General features: G+C 38.1%; 1 protein-coding gene across 5 annotated transcripts in view; it reads right to left on the bottom strand.

Moving 5' to 3' along the window:
• Positions 1-13,479, bottom strand: part of LOC311437034 (uncharacterized protein) — a 97,674-nt gene that overhangs the window by 60,425 nt on the left and 23,770 nt on the right. For 2 of the 5 annotated variants that reach the window (XM_084519744.1, XM_084519745.1), the window contains exon 1: positions 2,632-2,789. The exons of the other annotated variants lie outside the window; for them this stretch is intronic. In XM_084519744.1, the coding sequence (XP_084375870.1) occupies positions 2,632-2,730 (99 nt within the window). In that variant the 5' untranslated portion in view covers positions 2,731-2,789. Of the gene's footprint in view, positions 1-2,631; positions 2,790-13,479 lie in introns of those variants that run through there. 5 annotated transcript variants of the gene reach the window in all.

The following is a 13,479-nucleotide window of genomic DNA, read 5'->3' as shown; positions in this document are numbered from 1 at the left end:
CAGCAAAATTAGCCCAGGTATAAAACAGCAGAAAGACTGTGAAAAATAGTCTATGAGTTTAAGTACAGGTTTTGTAACCCCAAGGTGTTTTACTTCCAATAAACAAAATAAATAAATGGCTTGATCACCTATTACATATTTACAAACAATTTTTTGAAGAAGAAAAAAGTTCTCTTTGCAATAAATGGGTCATCTTAAATCACTGACAAAAACCCGCAGACCAGTAATGTCTCTTCTATAATTCAGAATACTCCTTGGTAGGGCACTAATGAAAGAACAACTGATTATTATACTTTACCATAGTAACTGAAACATTCATGTTATTAATGTCAGCATGGTCTAAAAAGGAAAACATACCTGTAGCAAAATAGTAAACTTATGAAAGCAAATCCCCCCACCTAGATAAAGCCTACCGAATATTCATGTTAAACTTTGATCTTGTTCTTCCAACCAAGGCTGATCCAAGCAAGAAAAAAAAAAAAAAAAAAAAAAAAATCACTGCAGAGGAAAGAACAAGACCTACAAAAGCATAAACTATTATCCAGAAAAGATTTCTCCCTTGTTTACTCTGTAAACCACACACTATTAGAGCCACATCCCACAGGCCTTGTTTTTGTCAAGTTTCCCACTGACTTCAGAAGCCATTTTGCCTAGTTCTTCCTCAGTCGGGAGAAACAAATCCAATCTTTCCCTGACACACAGCAGAACCCTCTTATGTAGCTCATCATCTCTTTATTATTGTTTGCTGTCATAGCGCGGCGACTTTTGTATGGTTACGGCTTTCGCATTACAAGCATGCGATGAGGAATAGTCAAAGTCTGATTAGATATTACAAAACCTTCTCGGAGGGCTTTCTGAACTGCAGCCAGCGGGATTCCCTGCAGCACTAAGGGCCAGCCTTGCTCCCACCACAGTCTGTGGGAGTTGTGCCAAGGATGTAAGTGGCATTATGACGGGTCTCCACCAGCAGATATTACCCATCGCACTCCAGACTTGATTAAAGACTTCCCCACCTGCAAATATATAATAAATAAAGGGCTTAATTGCGTAATTAATTATAAGGGCTTTTAATCCGCAATAGACAGCAGCATAGGTTTTAGGTAGCCCACACAGACCAAACAATTCATTAGATCAATATTTGCTTGACATCAGTTTACAGCAAGATTGCAGGGGGACTCTCTTTCCTCAAGAATCAGAGAGGACAACAGGAAGCAATAAAATAACGTGAAATCAAAAGAATACCACCGCAATCCAGACCTACAGACAGAAATAATTTCACACTGCGTACACATGCTTCCAACAAAGGTTTTCTCCAAAATATATGCATAATGGGCAGCGATTTTTGAATAGTAAGTAAAGTACTGCTACTAGACTTTTCCTTTTCCAAGGCACCAGGCAGAGATGTAGCAGTGTACACAAGTGGGGTGTAAAGTCAATGGGATTACATTTTCCTAATTATTTTCTGCTTGAGGTTTACATCACATACACAAAATGAGATCAGCCGGGACTTGCCTCTCTAACAAATCACTCAGACTTAAACATTGCTCAGATAAACAAAAGGGGGGGCAAGGCTGAGAAAAGGCAGAGGAGTGCTTCTTCAATCACAGTTGCAAGGAACAAAAACCTGGAGGGGGAAAAAAGCTGTTGGACCGCCACCAAATCTCCCCCCACTAGAGACAAGAGCCCATCTGCTGAGCTCTGCAACTTAGCTTTAACTACCATTCAGCTCGCGTCTCTGCAGAGATCAATCTACAGAGCTGGCAGATGGACCCCTGCTTCCCTGAGTCGCTGTGTTATTTGTTTAATAAATTTAATTAATATCCATACTGCATTGGATTGCTCCCAGAAAGGGGGCTGCAGCTCTCTCTTTCCCCGATAGCAACATGATGAGTGATTTCCCAGAAAAGACCAGATAACAGTACCCCCAGGCCATTGAAAAATTAAAAGTGCCATGTGCTTACATTACTTTGCATGTATTAATTTTTGCAGTGCACTAATTTGTTCTCAAAGCCTATTTTAACTTTACAAAAGTATGGGATTTTCAAAAAGTCATAACTCATTCTGGTTTATATCAGTTACAAAATTAGTTGGAAAGAAAAAAGCATCAAATCTAATTGGATTTCAAAATATTTTATCTATTTGCAAGAAAGAAACAAATTGTTAATGAGGCTGTCTCCTCAGGCAATATATATTGTCACAGTTTCTGCCAACAAGTTACAGGCATTCAGGGTCATGTTGGACATGCTATACTTTAATGCTTGAGAACATACTTATTTTAACCAATAAAGACATATTCAGCCCACATAAAACAAATTTTAAAAGCGTGAAGGATAAAGGAAAACAAAACTACTAGCAATTTTTTACAGTGAAAAACATAATGAAACAACACATGTTAAGATATCCCAGTCAAAAGAGGAAACATGAAACGTGCACAAGTGCTGAGAACAAAAGTATTATTGGTCTCCAATATCAGCATCTCGTACTTGCTTCATTTAAAATGTTCCGGTTTTCATCTTAAAAATTACATTGAGGCATAAATAAAAGAATGATTTCAGTCAAGCCTATTTAGCTCCTACAGTTGTGCTAAATGGACACGCTTCTGTTTGGGCCCCCATTTCCTTGTTAATTCACCTTATATTCGGGATATTTCACACTTGAGATTATTAGTTCAACTTCCAGCAGCAGGTGTCCTAGAGGACAGTGCAGGCTTGCCAATGTTATCTTCAGCATCTAACCGGACTCCTTTTTCCAGAAGTAACTGTGGCAGGAAAGGTTAAGCACACTTAAGTATTTCCCTCTGCCTCTGGGAAGGGTGAGAGGCACCCATCCCTAAGGTCAGCCAGCACAGCTGCTCCTGGGGCCAAAGCTTAAGCCCAATTCACCTGGAGTCAGCTGTATTTATTCAGACAGTTTAACCATGAGGCCTTGGCTAACTTAGGTGACCATGAATGAAGAAAAAAAAGAAAAAAGGAAAAAAAAAAAAAAAAAAGATAATTCTGCAGACAAGTCTGAAGAGGTATATAGCTGCTTTCAGTTAACTGCCCTTCAGTTAACTCTCCTTGCTGCTCATCTATCTGTACACATTAACCTTTTCCACTGCTGCTGCCATTTTCATAGTGGATATCTAACCTTACCATCAGAAGGCAAAATAGTAAAAATACCACTGACCATGGGCATTCTACCACCAGAGACAGCAGCGATATGAGTCAGGAAAACAAGGGTTAGCACACTTCAGTGGTGTCTAAAACCCAATTACCTTCTAGTTAGAGAATTAAGTTCACTTGCTGATAGAAGACTGGAGAAGGCAGCCCTACACGGAAAGGGGAACAAGTGAAAAGACCTACATAAAGCAGTCAAACACCCCTCTGTATATTCTGGCTGCATGCTTTCTAGCTGCAGCTCCTGGAGAAGTGGGACAGGACCAGCCCCAGGACACAGAGCCTGGCAGCATCCCCAGTCACAAAAGTGGGAGTTGTGGCAAAGCGAGGGACCCAAGAACTAGAGCTGCTGCATGGATCACTCTTTGGAATTTGCTGCCTTCCAGATCTCAAGTATTGCTAAACACATCACTCACTGAAGAGGCGGTTTCAAAGAGGTGTTCAGTGCAAAAGGAACTAACTTTTATGTCTCAAGAAAGGTTGGCACATGCATCAACAGTTCTTATTTTTTATTTTTGCAAGTCTGGGGCATTATGGTGTTTTCTTTACTATTCACCTTGAGAAAGATGCCTAAAACAATAATCTTTTCTGTTGTACCCCCAAGTTTCTAAAATATTTCTGAAATCAAATAACAAGCCAAAAAATGACTGGCTACCAAATATATCCATAGTAGTTTTTATTCACTAGTCTTATTGTGATTTTCACACAAGTATTAGTTACTATTCCTGTCCTGTGAGCAGGGAAGTTGAGATGCAAAGGGACAGCAACTTGCCACTGTCACCCTGCAAGGTCAGCAGCACACCCAAGAGCAGAGCCCTCTTTCACTGCCTCTTGTACTGAAACTCTTCCTTGGCAGGGTCTAGAAAGACCAGACTACTTAGCTGGACTTTTGAATATAATGAACATCAAGAATAATGTAGGATTTATTATTTTTTTATTATTATTTTTTTAAACAGGATTAGCACTTAAGAGTGATGGAAAGAAGAAAGTACTGTTGAAGCAGTGATTGACATAGTATATCCCATTAATTCCAAGAGCTTCAAAAGCAGGTACTTTGCATATACAGGATTACATCCCTCAAAGTAACTGTGCCACTCTTAAATTGAGCAGATTCTATAACCCAAGAAATAAAAATCCTGCCTATAACCCCAGAACAGCCATTGCCCAGTGTTGGTCAAAAATTCCAAACTATTAAAAATGCCCCTCAGCCATGACAGTGAAAGCCTACGGGGTGTGAGCACACTTCATCCTTTGTGCAGAAGACATCACTGACTTCTCTGCCAGGAAATTATGGGAGGCCACAGACCCTGTCTATTAAGAGCAAGATGCAATGGACTCGCCATTTCCCATAGGCTATGAATGCCTTGTAACTCACAACTTGACGTAGAGGAGAAGTTTCGAGCTCTGTTTTTCACTGCCTTGGCAACCTCATTTCCTTACTATGATTCAGTTTTGTTTTCCAAAGGGAGGCAGGTCATTCGTTGTCTCATCATACTGAGCTGCCTCAATATGATTAAGTTCTTTTTTTTTAAGCCTCATTTCTTCCTCCATAACATTTTTGTAAATTGCTATTTATCATCCTCTAAACCTGAAATGAAAAATGTCTTGTGTGACTCCTATATTTCATTTCCCAAAATAAAATGAAAATAAGATTTAGAACACTGCAGGGAAAAGAAGGGGGAAGAAAACTTTCTATTTGATGGAAAATTCTCATTGTGAACAAATGATTTTGCTTTGTAGGGAGATTTAAGGATTCTTGGAAGAGGTAGCTTACATTTTTTGCTTTGTCAACTTCTCCCTGATAACGATAACAACATCAGTTTAAGGATCTACTTAAAAGAAAAAAAAATGTCAGAAGTTCCAGGCATCAAGTTTATACTCAGACATCTGAAAAGGAAATTAAATTTTAATGCAACATAAACTTTAAGATCAATATTGTCTAAATGAGATTCATGCAGTTATATTCATGACAAGCAGATTTCTTGGACCAAAAATCTGTCTGCATTCATAGCAGTACTAATTTTCTACAATATACCACATACTCGTAATGGTATATGAGTTAATCAGACTACAGCTGCCTAAATTTATTTTCAAGTTCTCAATGATATGTTATTAATTGGAAGACTAATTCACCTGACAGCCATTAAGAGACACAATAACATTATTCATATTCCCCTGTGAAGTTATATGCATGCAAAATATTGAAGAAAGCACAGAAAAGCAGTCATCTATATAACAGATATATTGTAAAACCCACACAAGCTACACTTATAAGACATTAAGCCTAAATCTCTCTTTAACAGATTTACATGTGACCTTTTTTCTTCCCCCAGCATATATTCAATGTGTTTTTACATTCAGGAATGTGTAGTCCTTTCCAAGTGGGATTTAAATTTTGCAAATCTCAAAACACTAAGGAACAAGGAAAGGTAGGGTTGCTATTAAAAAAAAAAAAAAAAAAAGGAAGAAAAAAAGAAAAAAAAGACCAAATTCTGGAAAATTAGAAGAAATGTAGAGAAGGACTGCTTCATGCAGTGAAAACATGGAAGCGATAATTCCACTTTTTAACTTACGTCAATATTTTCTGCTTTTTTCTCGTATGGAAATTCTGCCTTCTGTGAGCTGTGTGGACTAATAATGAGGTGACGAAATTTTCAGAAATACTACTTTCTTCAAATGCAATGGAGAGAGAAAAAGTTCTTTGTAATAGTAAATGAATAACACAACCTTCCCTTGCCTCCCCCCCCAAAAAAAAATAATAATCGATTACAGATTGAATTGATAACGCAGCTTCCACAACCATGAAAAAAGCCTATTCTTTCAATATACTCATGATTTCTTTTCTTTTTTTTTTTTTTGTGTGTGTGTGTGTGTGTGTCTTTGTGTTTGTTGGTTTTTTATTTATTTTTTAAACTGAAAATTGTTTATTGTAAATAGAGAATTTAAAATTAACTGCGATCCAGTTCATCTGTTACTGGAAAAATCGCAGTTCAATGATTAACTTCACTCAGGTATCGAAACACTATCCCTGCTTAGTGGTTAATTAAACGATCGTAGACACTAAAGCAAAGCTGTGATATTCCCCTACACATTACTCTGTGGACGTAATCAGTACAAAAGATCATAAGAGGAGCAATTAAAAAGGTCATTTTGCACTTAAACAGAAGCAGGCAGAAATCTGGGGGTTAGACTGGGAGATGTAAGGGAGAGAAAATGCAATACACTTCAGAACATGACCCAGTCCCCCTTTCTTTTCCTCTCATCTCAGTCTGAGCAGATCACTTGGAAAGTTTGTTAGAGCTGTCTCACCTTATCCAGCTGATGCTACCAACTGCTAGAGAAACACAGGATCCTACCAGTAACATCTGAGTATCTTTTCTTTAGTTTCCATTTCAGACAACACTGCTGGACCAGAGAGATTTTCCACAGGCTCACATAATACTGCTAATCTAAGGTCAACCACCAATTCAAATAAAACAGCTTATGGAAGAATTTACCATGAAAAGGAAGCTCTGTCTGTCCTTAGGGCAGGGAGGTAGCACCGACATGAAAGGTAAGTGAAATGTCAGCTCAAGAGAGCAAGTGGAGCTTCAAGCTAATCTCTCATCACATTATCAAAGCTAGAAAATTAATTTATTTACATTAAAAGATAAAAGAGACATTTTAATGCCCAGACAGGACAATATAACTGACAAACACCAATATGCTTTGACAATATGACAAATATATGCATTGACTGCTATAAAAATATCAGCTAGTTCTTCTTCAGTATTTAAGTGTCAAATGGACTTTTCAGAGTTGGAAAGTCACTGAGAAATGAACAAAATTCCTAACTGTGGAGTTCCAGAGTCCAGCTGTTTAATGCTACCAAACATAAATGCAAACTAGCTGAAACCAAAGGTCTTACGATGCTGAAGAAAGCCTTTTCAATTTGGACATGCTCAAACAATGAGGCAACTAAGGCTGACTTATAACTTATTCACTTGGAGCTCTGCTAAGCAGCAGTGGACACTTACACATTTGGAAGGGAACATAAGGTTAGCGTAAGTGCCTTCACCATACAAGAAGTATGAGGAAAGGAGCTGGCAAGGACAATATTACTTTTCCCAGACCCCATTTGACCCCATTTGGGTTTTCATTTATTTATTTATTTTACTCTGGGATTCACTCCAGATTAAAGTTACAAATACAGGGAAGAAAGAAAAAGTGAGAAAGAAAAGTCAATCCCATGTTCCAAAAGCTCCACACAGAGGCCGTAACTAGAAGTGGATAATGGGGAGCTCTGGCAATAGTCAGTGACAGTTTCTAGAATTGATAACAACGAAAACTCTTACTGAGGTCTAGTGAGTGGACATTACACCACCTGGGAGGTGAATCATCGTTTACAGAACTCAAATGTCCTTAATAAGGATGAGCATATGGTAAGAATGCAATCTGACAGGCTGACATTCCCTGTTACTGATTTTTGAGGTCACTCAGAGCCTTTTTATATAACTGCTTTTTCTCCATAACCTTAGTAACGTATTGAGTACTAAACCACTACCACAAACAGATTTCAACTACTACTGTACCTAAATCATCTCAATCACTCTAAGCAATCAAAATCTAGCAGAAAATTCAGAAAGCAGATGCTCTGAGGAAAAACTTTGTGTGAAAGTATGCTGGTTTACAACTTCGGGGAAGACGAGGTAACATCATAAAGTTGCCACTGCCCAATTAGGATGCAAGATTTCCAATCTCTGTTCCCATCACTCAGCCAGAAGTAAACAAGTAACATTAACGATAGATGTGGTTGTCTAATATTATTTTCATTAATCCATTTACAGATTATTCTAACAGTTCCACCTCTAGAATGCCTCAAGTTAAACATATAAAGTAGAAAACATAGTCAACATGACAATCAAAACAGTGCTCCACATTTTGAACATGCACATGACATCTGAAAACAACTTCAATGGCAGTGCAGTTCAGACACTTGGAAATCAAAATGCTCTGCAGCTAAACCTAAATTTTATGAAGGTATGTAACAGAAAATTTGTGAGCTGTAGCTATCTGGATCCAGCTGGAGGTGTAGTAAGCCATTGATACTGAAAGCTTGGAAGTAAAATGCACATACCTCAATGAGTCAATCATTCAAGGAAGGGAATGGAGGAACCATCCCTCATATGTGTATGTGTTTGCAGTGCGTATTATACAGATGGGAGAGAATGAAAAAAGAAGCTCTAAAATGCCACCACAGCAAAAACTTTTTTGGGAAGTTTTGTTCACGTAACCTACCCCACAATATATGGGATGAATTAACACTACACAGAAAATCTAATTCTAATATGCAAGATTTTCAGTCTGGAGCATTTCAAGTTCCTACTTAACTTGAATGATTTCTGAACTCAGTGGAAAGTGAGGGTATGTATGCATTCTGCATACATTCAAGAACTTGGAAAAAAGCCTCATAAAGCCACCAATACACTTGCTGTTAAATACTGAAAAAACAGTCATTTCATAAGAATAAAAGACACTAAGCATCAGTTTATTGCATCACTTTTTTTGCTTGTTTTTTAAATGCCAAGATTTCTTGCAAGGACTCCTTTTTTATTCAGTTTAGTACAGCTCAAACAAGAAATATAGCAAAAGTAGCAGCACTGCCAGAGAACGTGGAAGCTGCCCATCAGGTATTATTACAGACTACAAGTCAACGTGTCTCAACTCAGACTCTGCTGTAGTCAAACATGCTCAGCTCTCCCTTCACCCCATTTCCAGACTCCCTACGTAAGTAGGGATTGAAAAAATAGGAGAAGCTTGTTTTATCCCATTGGGTGAAAAGTGAATGCACAGCAATAGTTTTTATGATTCAGAAACATCCATATGCTCAGAAGGAACTAAGAGCTCCAACATTTTGTGTGTGCCTTCAAAATGTCAACAAGTGAGACTCTTCAGCCACACTACGAACTGATATACCTTCTAAAAGAGGAAGATCCACTACCAAGCTCTTCGGCAAATTAGCATCTTTCTAGTCTGAATTTCTTTTCTTTTGGATAGTATTATTTTACGAAACTGTGGAGGCTAGATGCTATATGGACTCCACAGCATTCCTGTGGTATTTTGGGCCAAACAGTAACCTGAAACTCAATCTGCCAGCAAAGTTAAAAACAAACAAACTAACTAACAACAATAAGAGAATAAATATTTCCACGACAAAATATAATAAAAGTTCAGTGCTATTTGTTAAGTGACAGCACTGGGTAAACTGTTTCACATTGCTCAAAATTAATTTCATACTGAATAGTCTGACTAAATTTTTCACATCAAAAACTAATCTTTGCAAAAGACACTATCTGATTTATACCACTTTACTAAAAGTTTCAGGGATTTTTTTTCCACTTTAACATAAGATTTCCCATTTAACATACTTACACATCATCACTGGGTAACCATTAAGTGCTTTATTTGGAAAGAACGAAGCAGGCAGATACCTTCTAAATATTGGATGAAAAGCAAACAGTGGATTCCACAGAGGCACTGCTCTGAGCAGAGCATTAAGCTGGCACAAGGCAGAGAAATAAGCTTAAAACTACTCTTACTCCCAACTGTCGCTGTTTTGTGCCCCCACCACCCTGTCCCACGTGCCATCATCTCTGCTCCAGCTCCGAGCAGCTTGATTCCAGTGAAACACCTGGTAGTTTTATGCAATGTTAGCCTCATGGCTAAATAAATCTTGTGCATATTTGATAAGGTTACTAGTTTCAGCAGTGTTTCCCCAGTCCTGGACAAACAGCCATGAAATGGCAAGCTCACAAACCTTCTCAAATTCAGCCTGACTTTGTAGCCTGATGTTTTACAAGGAACTTAACTGTTTGTGGAAGTGCCTTAAATAACAGGGTGCATTTACTCCTCTGCTCTTTTCTCATTAAACTAGAGCAGCCTCTTGATTTTTCTTGGTGGGTTTCTCCACTTCCACCCAGCTGACTCTTCTTTCCTCCAAGTCCCATCCTCCTTACTGCACTTGGACACCTAACACAGGAGCACAGGCCCTACTGTACTGTCTAAGTCAAACCAGAAAAAAGTACTACAATGCACATCTCCAATAGGTAAATCAGGCAGAGAAATCCTGAAGTCCCTGAAAAAGATAGCATAGCACATTTTGCCTTCACAGACCCAGCCATTCTTGAAACTATGTCTGTCTGAATACATTTTTTTCCTCTCTGGAACTATTCTCTTAGATTTTGGATAGAAGAATTCAGAATTAACTTGGAAGTATTTAAATAACCAAATTTCATTTAAAGAGCAGGTCAAAATATCTTTATTACACTTTTATGTCCTTAAATGCAAAATGAACAGGTCTTCAGCTTCTTTAGAAAATGCTACAGAAACGTGGTATTTCTAAATTAAAACTTTTCTAGCAGTCTCACAGAAGTTAATTTTATGTCCAAGCATAGATTAAGATTTCCACATTCATAAGAAACAGCTTACAGGATGATCCAGACTTTGCCAAGGCTCTTCCACATTATAAACACTGCAAGTATATGACACATGCTCTAGAACCTGCAGGAGCTGCTTACTGGTGGAACTCAATATATTCATTATAAAGATCAATTACCTTAAGTGAAAGAAAGCCTTTCTTCTTGTAATTAACTGCCACTTCTGCACTTACTGGAATGCATCTTTACTCATCCTTACTTAAGAACTGGGGATCCCGGATATGCCTAGGACCCTGAACTTGGGCATCCTTTTGGTCCACAGTTGTCAAAGTAGCAGCAAACCTTTAAACACTGCCTTAGTCACTCATTCTGCAAGGAAGTCCAGAGTAATGCGTCCACCCGCAATCTGGGAACCAATTGGCTTTTGCAGTGTGTCTGCTGATAAATTGCCACCTCTCTCTGAAGAGCAAAGACTGCTTGCTGGCTTGTGAAGTTTATTTTTAACTGATAGTTAACTTTAACTTACAGTTATATTTTAATTTATAGTTATTTAAAATTTAATTACAGTCATGTCACTCAAAGCTTTGTATGGGCTTTCGTTTTTAATGGTAGACATAAATCAGTAAAATAAATTAAGTGCCACTGACTGCTACATAGTTATACGGCAAATTAATGAAATCACTCAGGGATACGCAGGAATATAGGCACAAACAATACTGAATCCAACAAGTGGGGCAAATGCTCTATGAAACTTGTTGTGCAGCCATAAGTGAAGCTACTGGGAACACCTTGAAAGACAGCGACCTGCCTATTTGAAGTAGCTGCATACACCCAAGCCTCAGGTGTTAACCCATGTCTTAGCAACAATGCTGCACTTGCTGGGGCACTTTCCTCCTAGTTTTTCAGGCAGTTTTACACTCTCTCTTTTTTATAAATTAAAAATCATCCTCTTGGTACCTAGTGGACAGATGCACCTCTTGTTGCAGCCTTGAAGAATACCATATTTCAAGGTTGCGTTTTGGGAACAACACCTTACTGTCTGAGGCCTTTAGGAGGGTTTTTGCTGCAGCTTATTCCCCTTTTGATGCTGCTTTTCACATGCAAAATAACCCATCCCAACAGGCGTTCAGCTCACTCTACAGTGTTCCTATTTACACGCTAAGACAGCCAAGCTATCTTCCACACTGGAAGCAGAAGGACACAGACTGTGATTCTAGAAGCAAAACTTTCCTCCACGTCTCCACTGATCCAATTCATAAATTTTGTGAAACCATCCTGAATTTCAGGAGTAATGTACTGCTGGAGATGCTGGTTTCTGAATAAAATGTAAGGCAGTCATTCTGTCCCCTTATTGTGACCATGGGTCTCTTTTCTGAAGACTGGGCATATTAACCCCGATGTCCGTGCCCAATCTTGAAATGGATATTGCAGCTAATTTCTGGCTATGTAAATAGCCTATCCATTTACAGTTGATCTATTTTTTTTGTTTGTTTTGTTGCTGTTGTTGGTTGGTTGGCTTTTTGCTTCCTGTCCTAAAATGTTATGTAGTCCTACTGCTCACTGTTAAACAGCTTCTGAGTTTCACCACCGAGGTGCTACATGTCAAGGGTGGATGAAGTGATCCTTTTATATCAATTAGCAATTACTGTAAAGTGCTTTGGGGTGAAATGCCACAAAGGATTAGAACTTCAAGGGAAGAATAAGCAGCAGGAGCACATGAACTCATAAATGGCATAGATCCTATTTTATGTAAATTGCCCCAGTAATAAAGAATGAGCAAAAGGTCAGATAAATACAGAAAATGACATATAAGCAGAGTAGTCTCTAAATAGAATATTTTTTCCAGTTTTCTCAGGCACTAGCACGTCTCTAGACCAATAGCTCCCTCATCTGAGCATCTGTAATATTCAGTAATACAATATTCTTGTGTTTTATCATCCTGTGAGCTGATTTCATTCCGGGCTAACAGCCTGAGCATGCAAAGTCCATCACAGGAGGATATGAATCTTCCCCAGATTTGGTAACAGAAGAAAACCTCAAACAAGCATCTCTCTTCTCTTACCAAGAGATGCACACATGTTCCCCACACACCTAGTCCCAGGAAGATCACTATTCTTATAACATTTTTACATAGGATTAATGAATCTAGACAGGATAAAGAAAATCTAAGCTACTCAAAGGCTGGAACACACCAGTAAAGAAATAAACATTCATAGGTGAGCTGCCTTGCAATCTGAGAAATTGCAGTTCCATTCTAAACAAAACACACTTCCCTTTTTTGGATTTTCATACCATAATAAACAATCTCTCGTTAGCTTTGAGAGATACGTTACAGTGTTTTCTCCAAAATATGTAAAATGGAAACAAGAAAATAAGTCACCAATAATAGTAATAGATCTGTTCTTCTACCAAAACATCAGATCAATGTTTCATTAAATAGCAGCTAAAAGCTGAAGTGAAAAAACTTCCGCTGCTCACGTCTGAAGATTAAAAGCCATAGAAATGAAGGATCATTTGCCTAAAAATTGACTAGAGGCAAAACATAACTAGCAAGGACACAGCATGTCACATTTTATTCTAAGTTTTCACATTAGTTTTGCATTACATATTCTAAATTAAAGTAACACGTTCTATATAGCTAATAATATGGCTTTTTACAGCACCAACAGTTCATGTGCTAGCTCTTTCACAGGTTTGCCTTTACCCTTATACAACTTCTCACTTGAAGCCAAAAAATTACATATGAAGAACAAATTATACACAGCGCTTAGTGGAGCACTTAAAGGTATCCCTTCAGCATGCAACCAAACGTTTCATTAATAGCACAAGAAGGATTTTCATTATATCTAATACTTTAACAATACTTTCTGAGAAGTAAACACTACAGTAGTAACTAGTGAACAAAA

This window comes from Aythya ferina (genome assembly GCF_964211825.1).
Source record: "Aythya ferina genome assembly, chromosome: 5".
NCBI lineage: Eukaryota > Metazoa > Chordata > Aves > Anseriformes > Anatidae > Aythya > Aythya ferina.
This window is presented reverse-complemented; position numbering and strand designations above follow the sequence as displayed.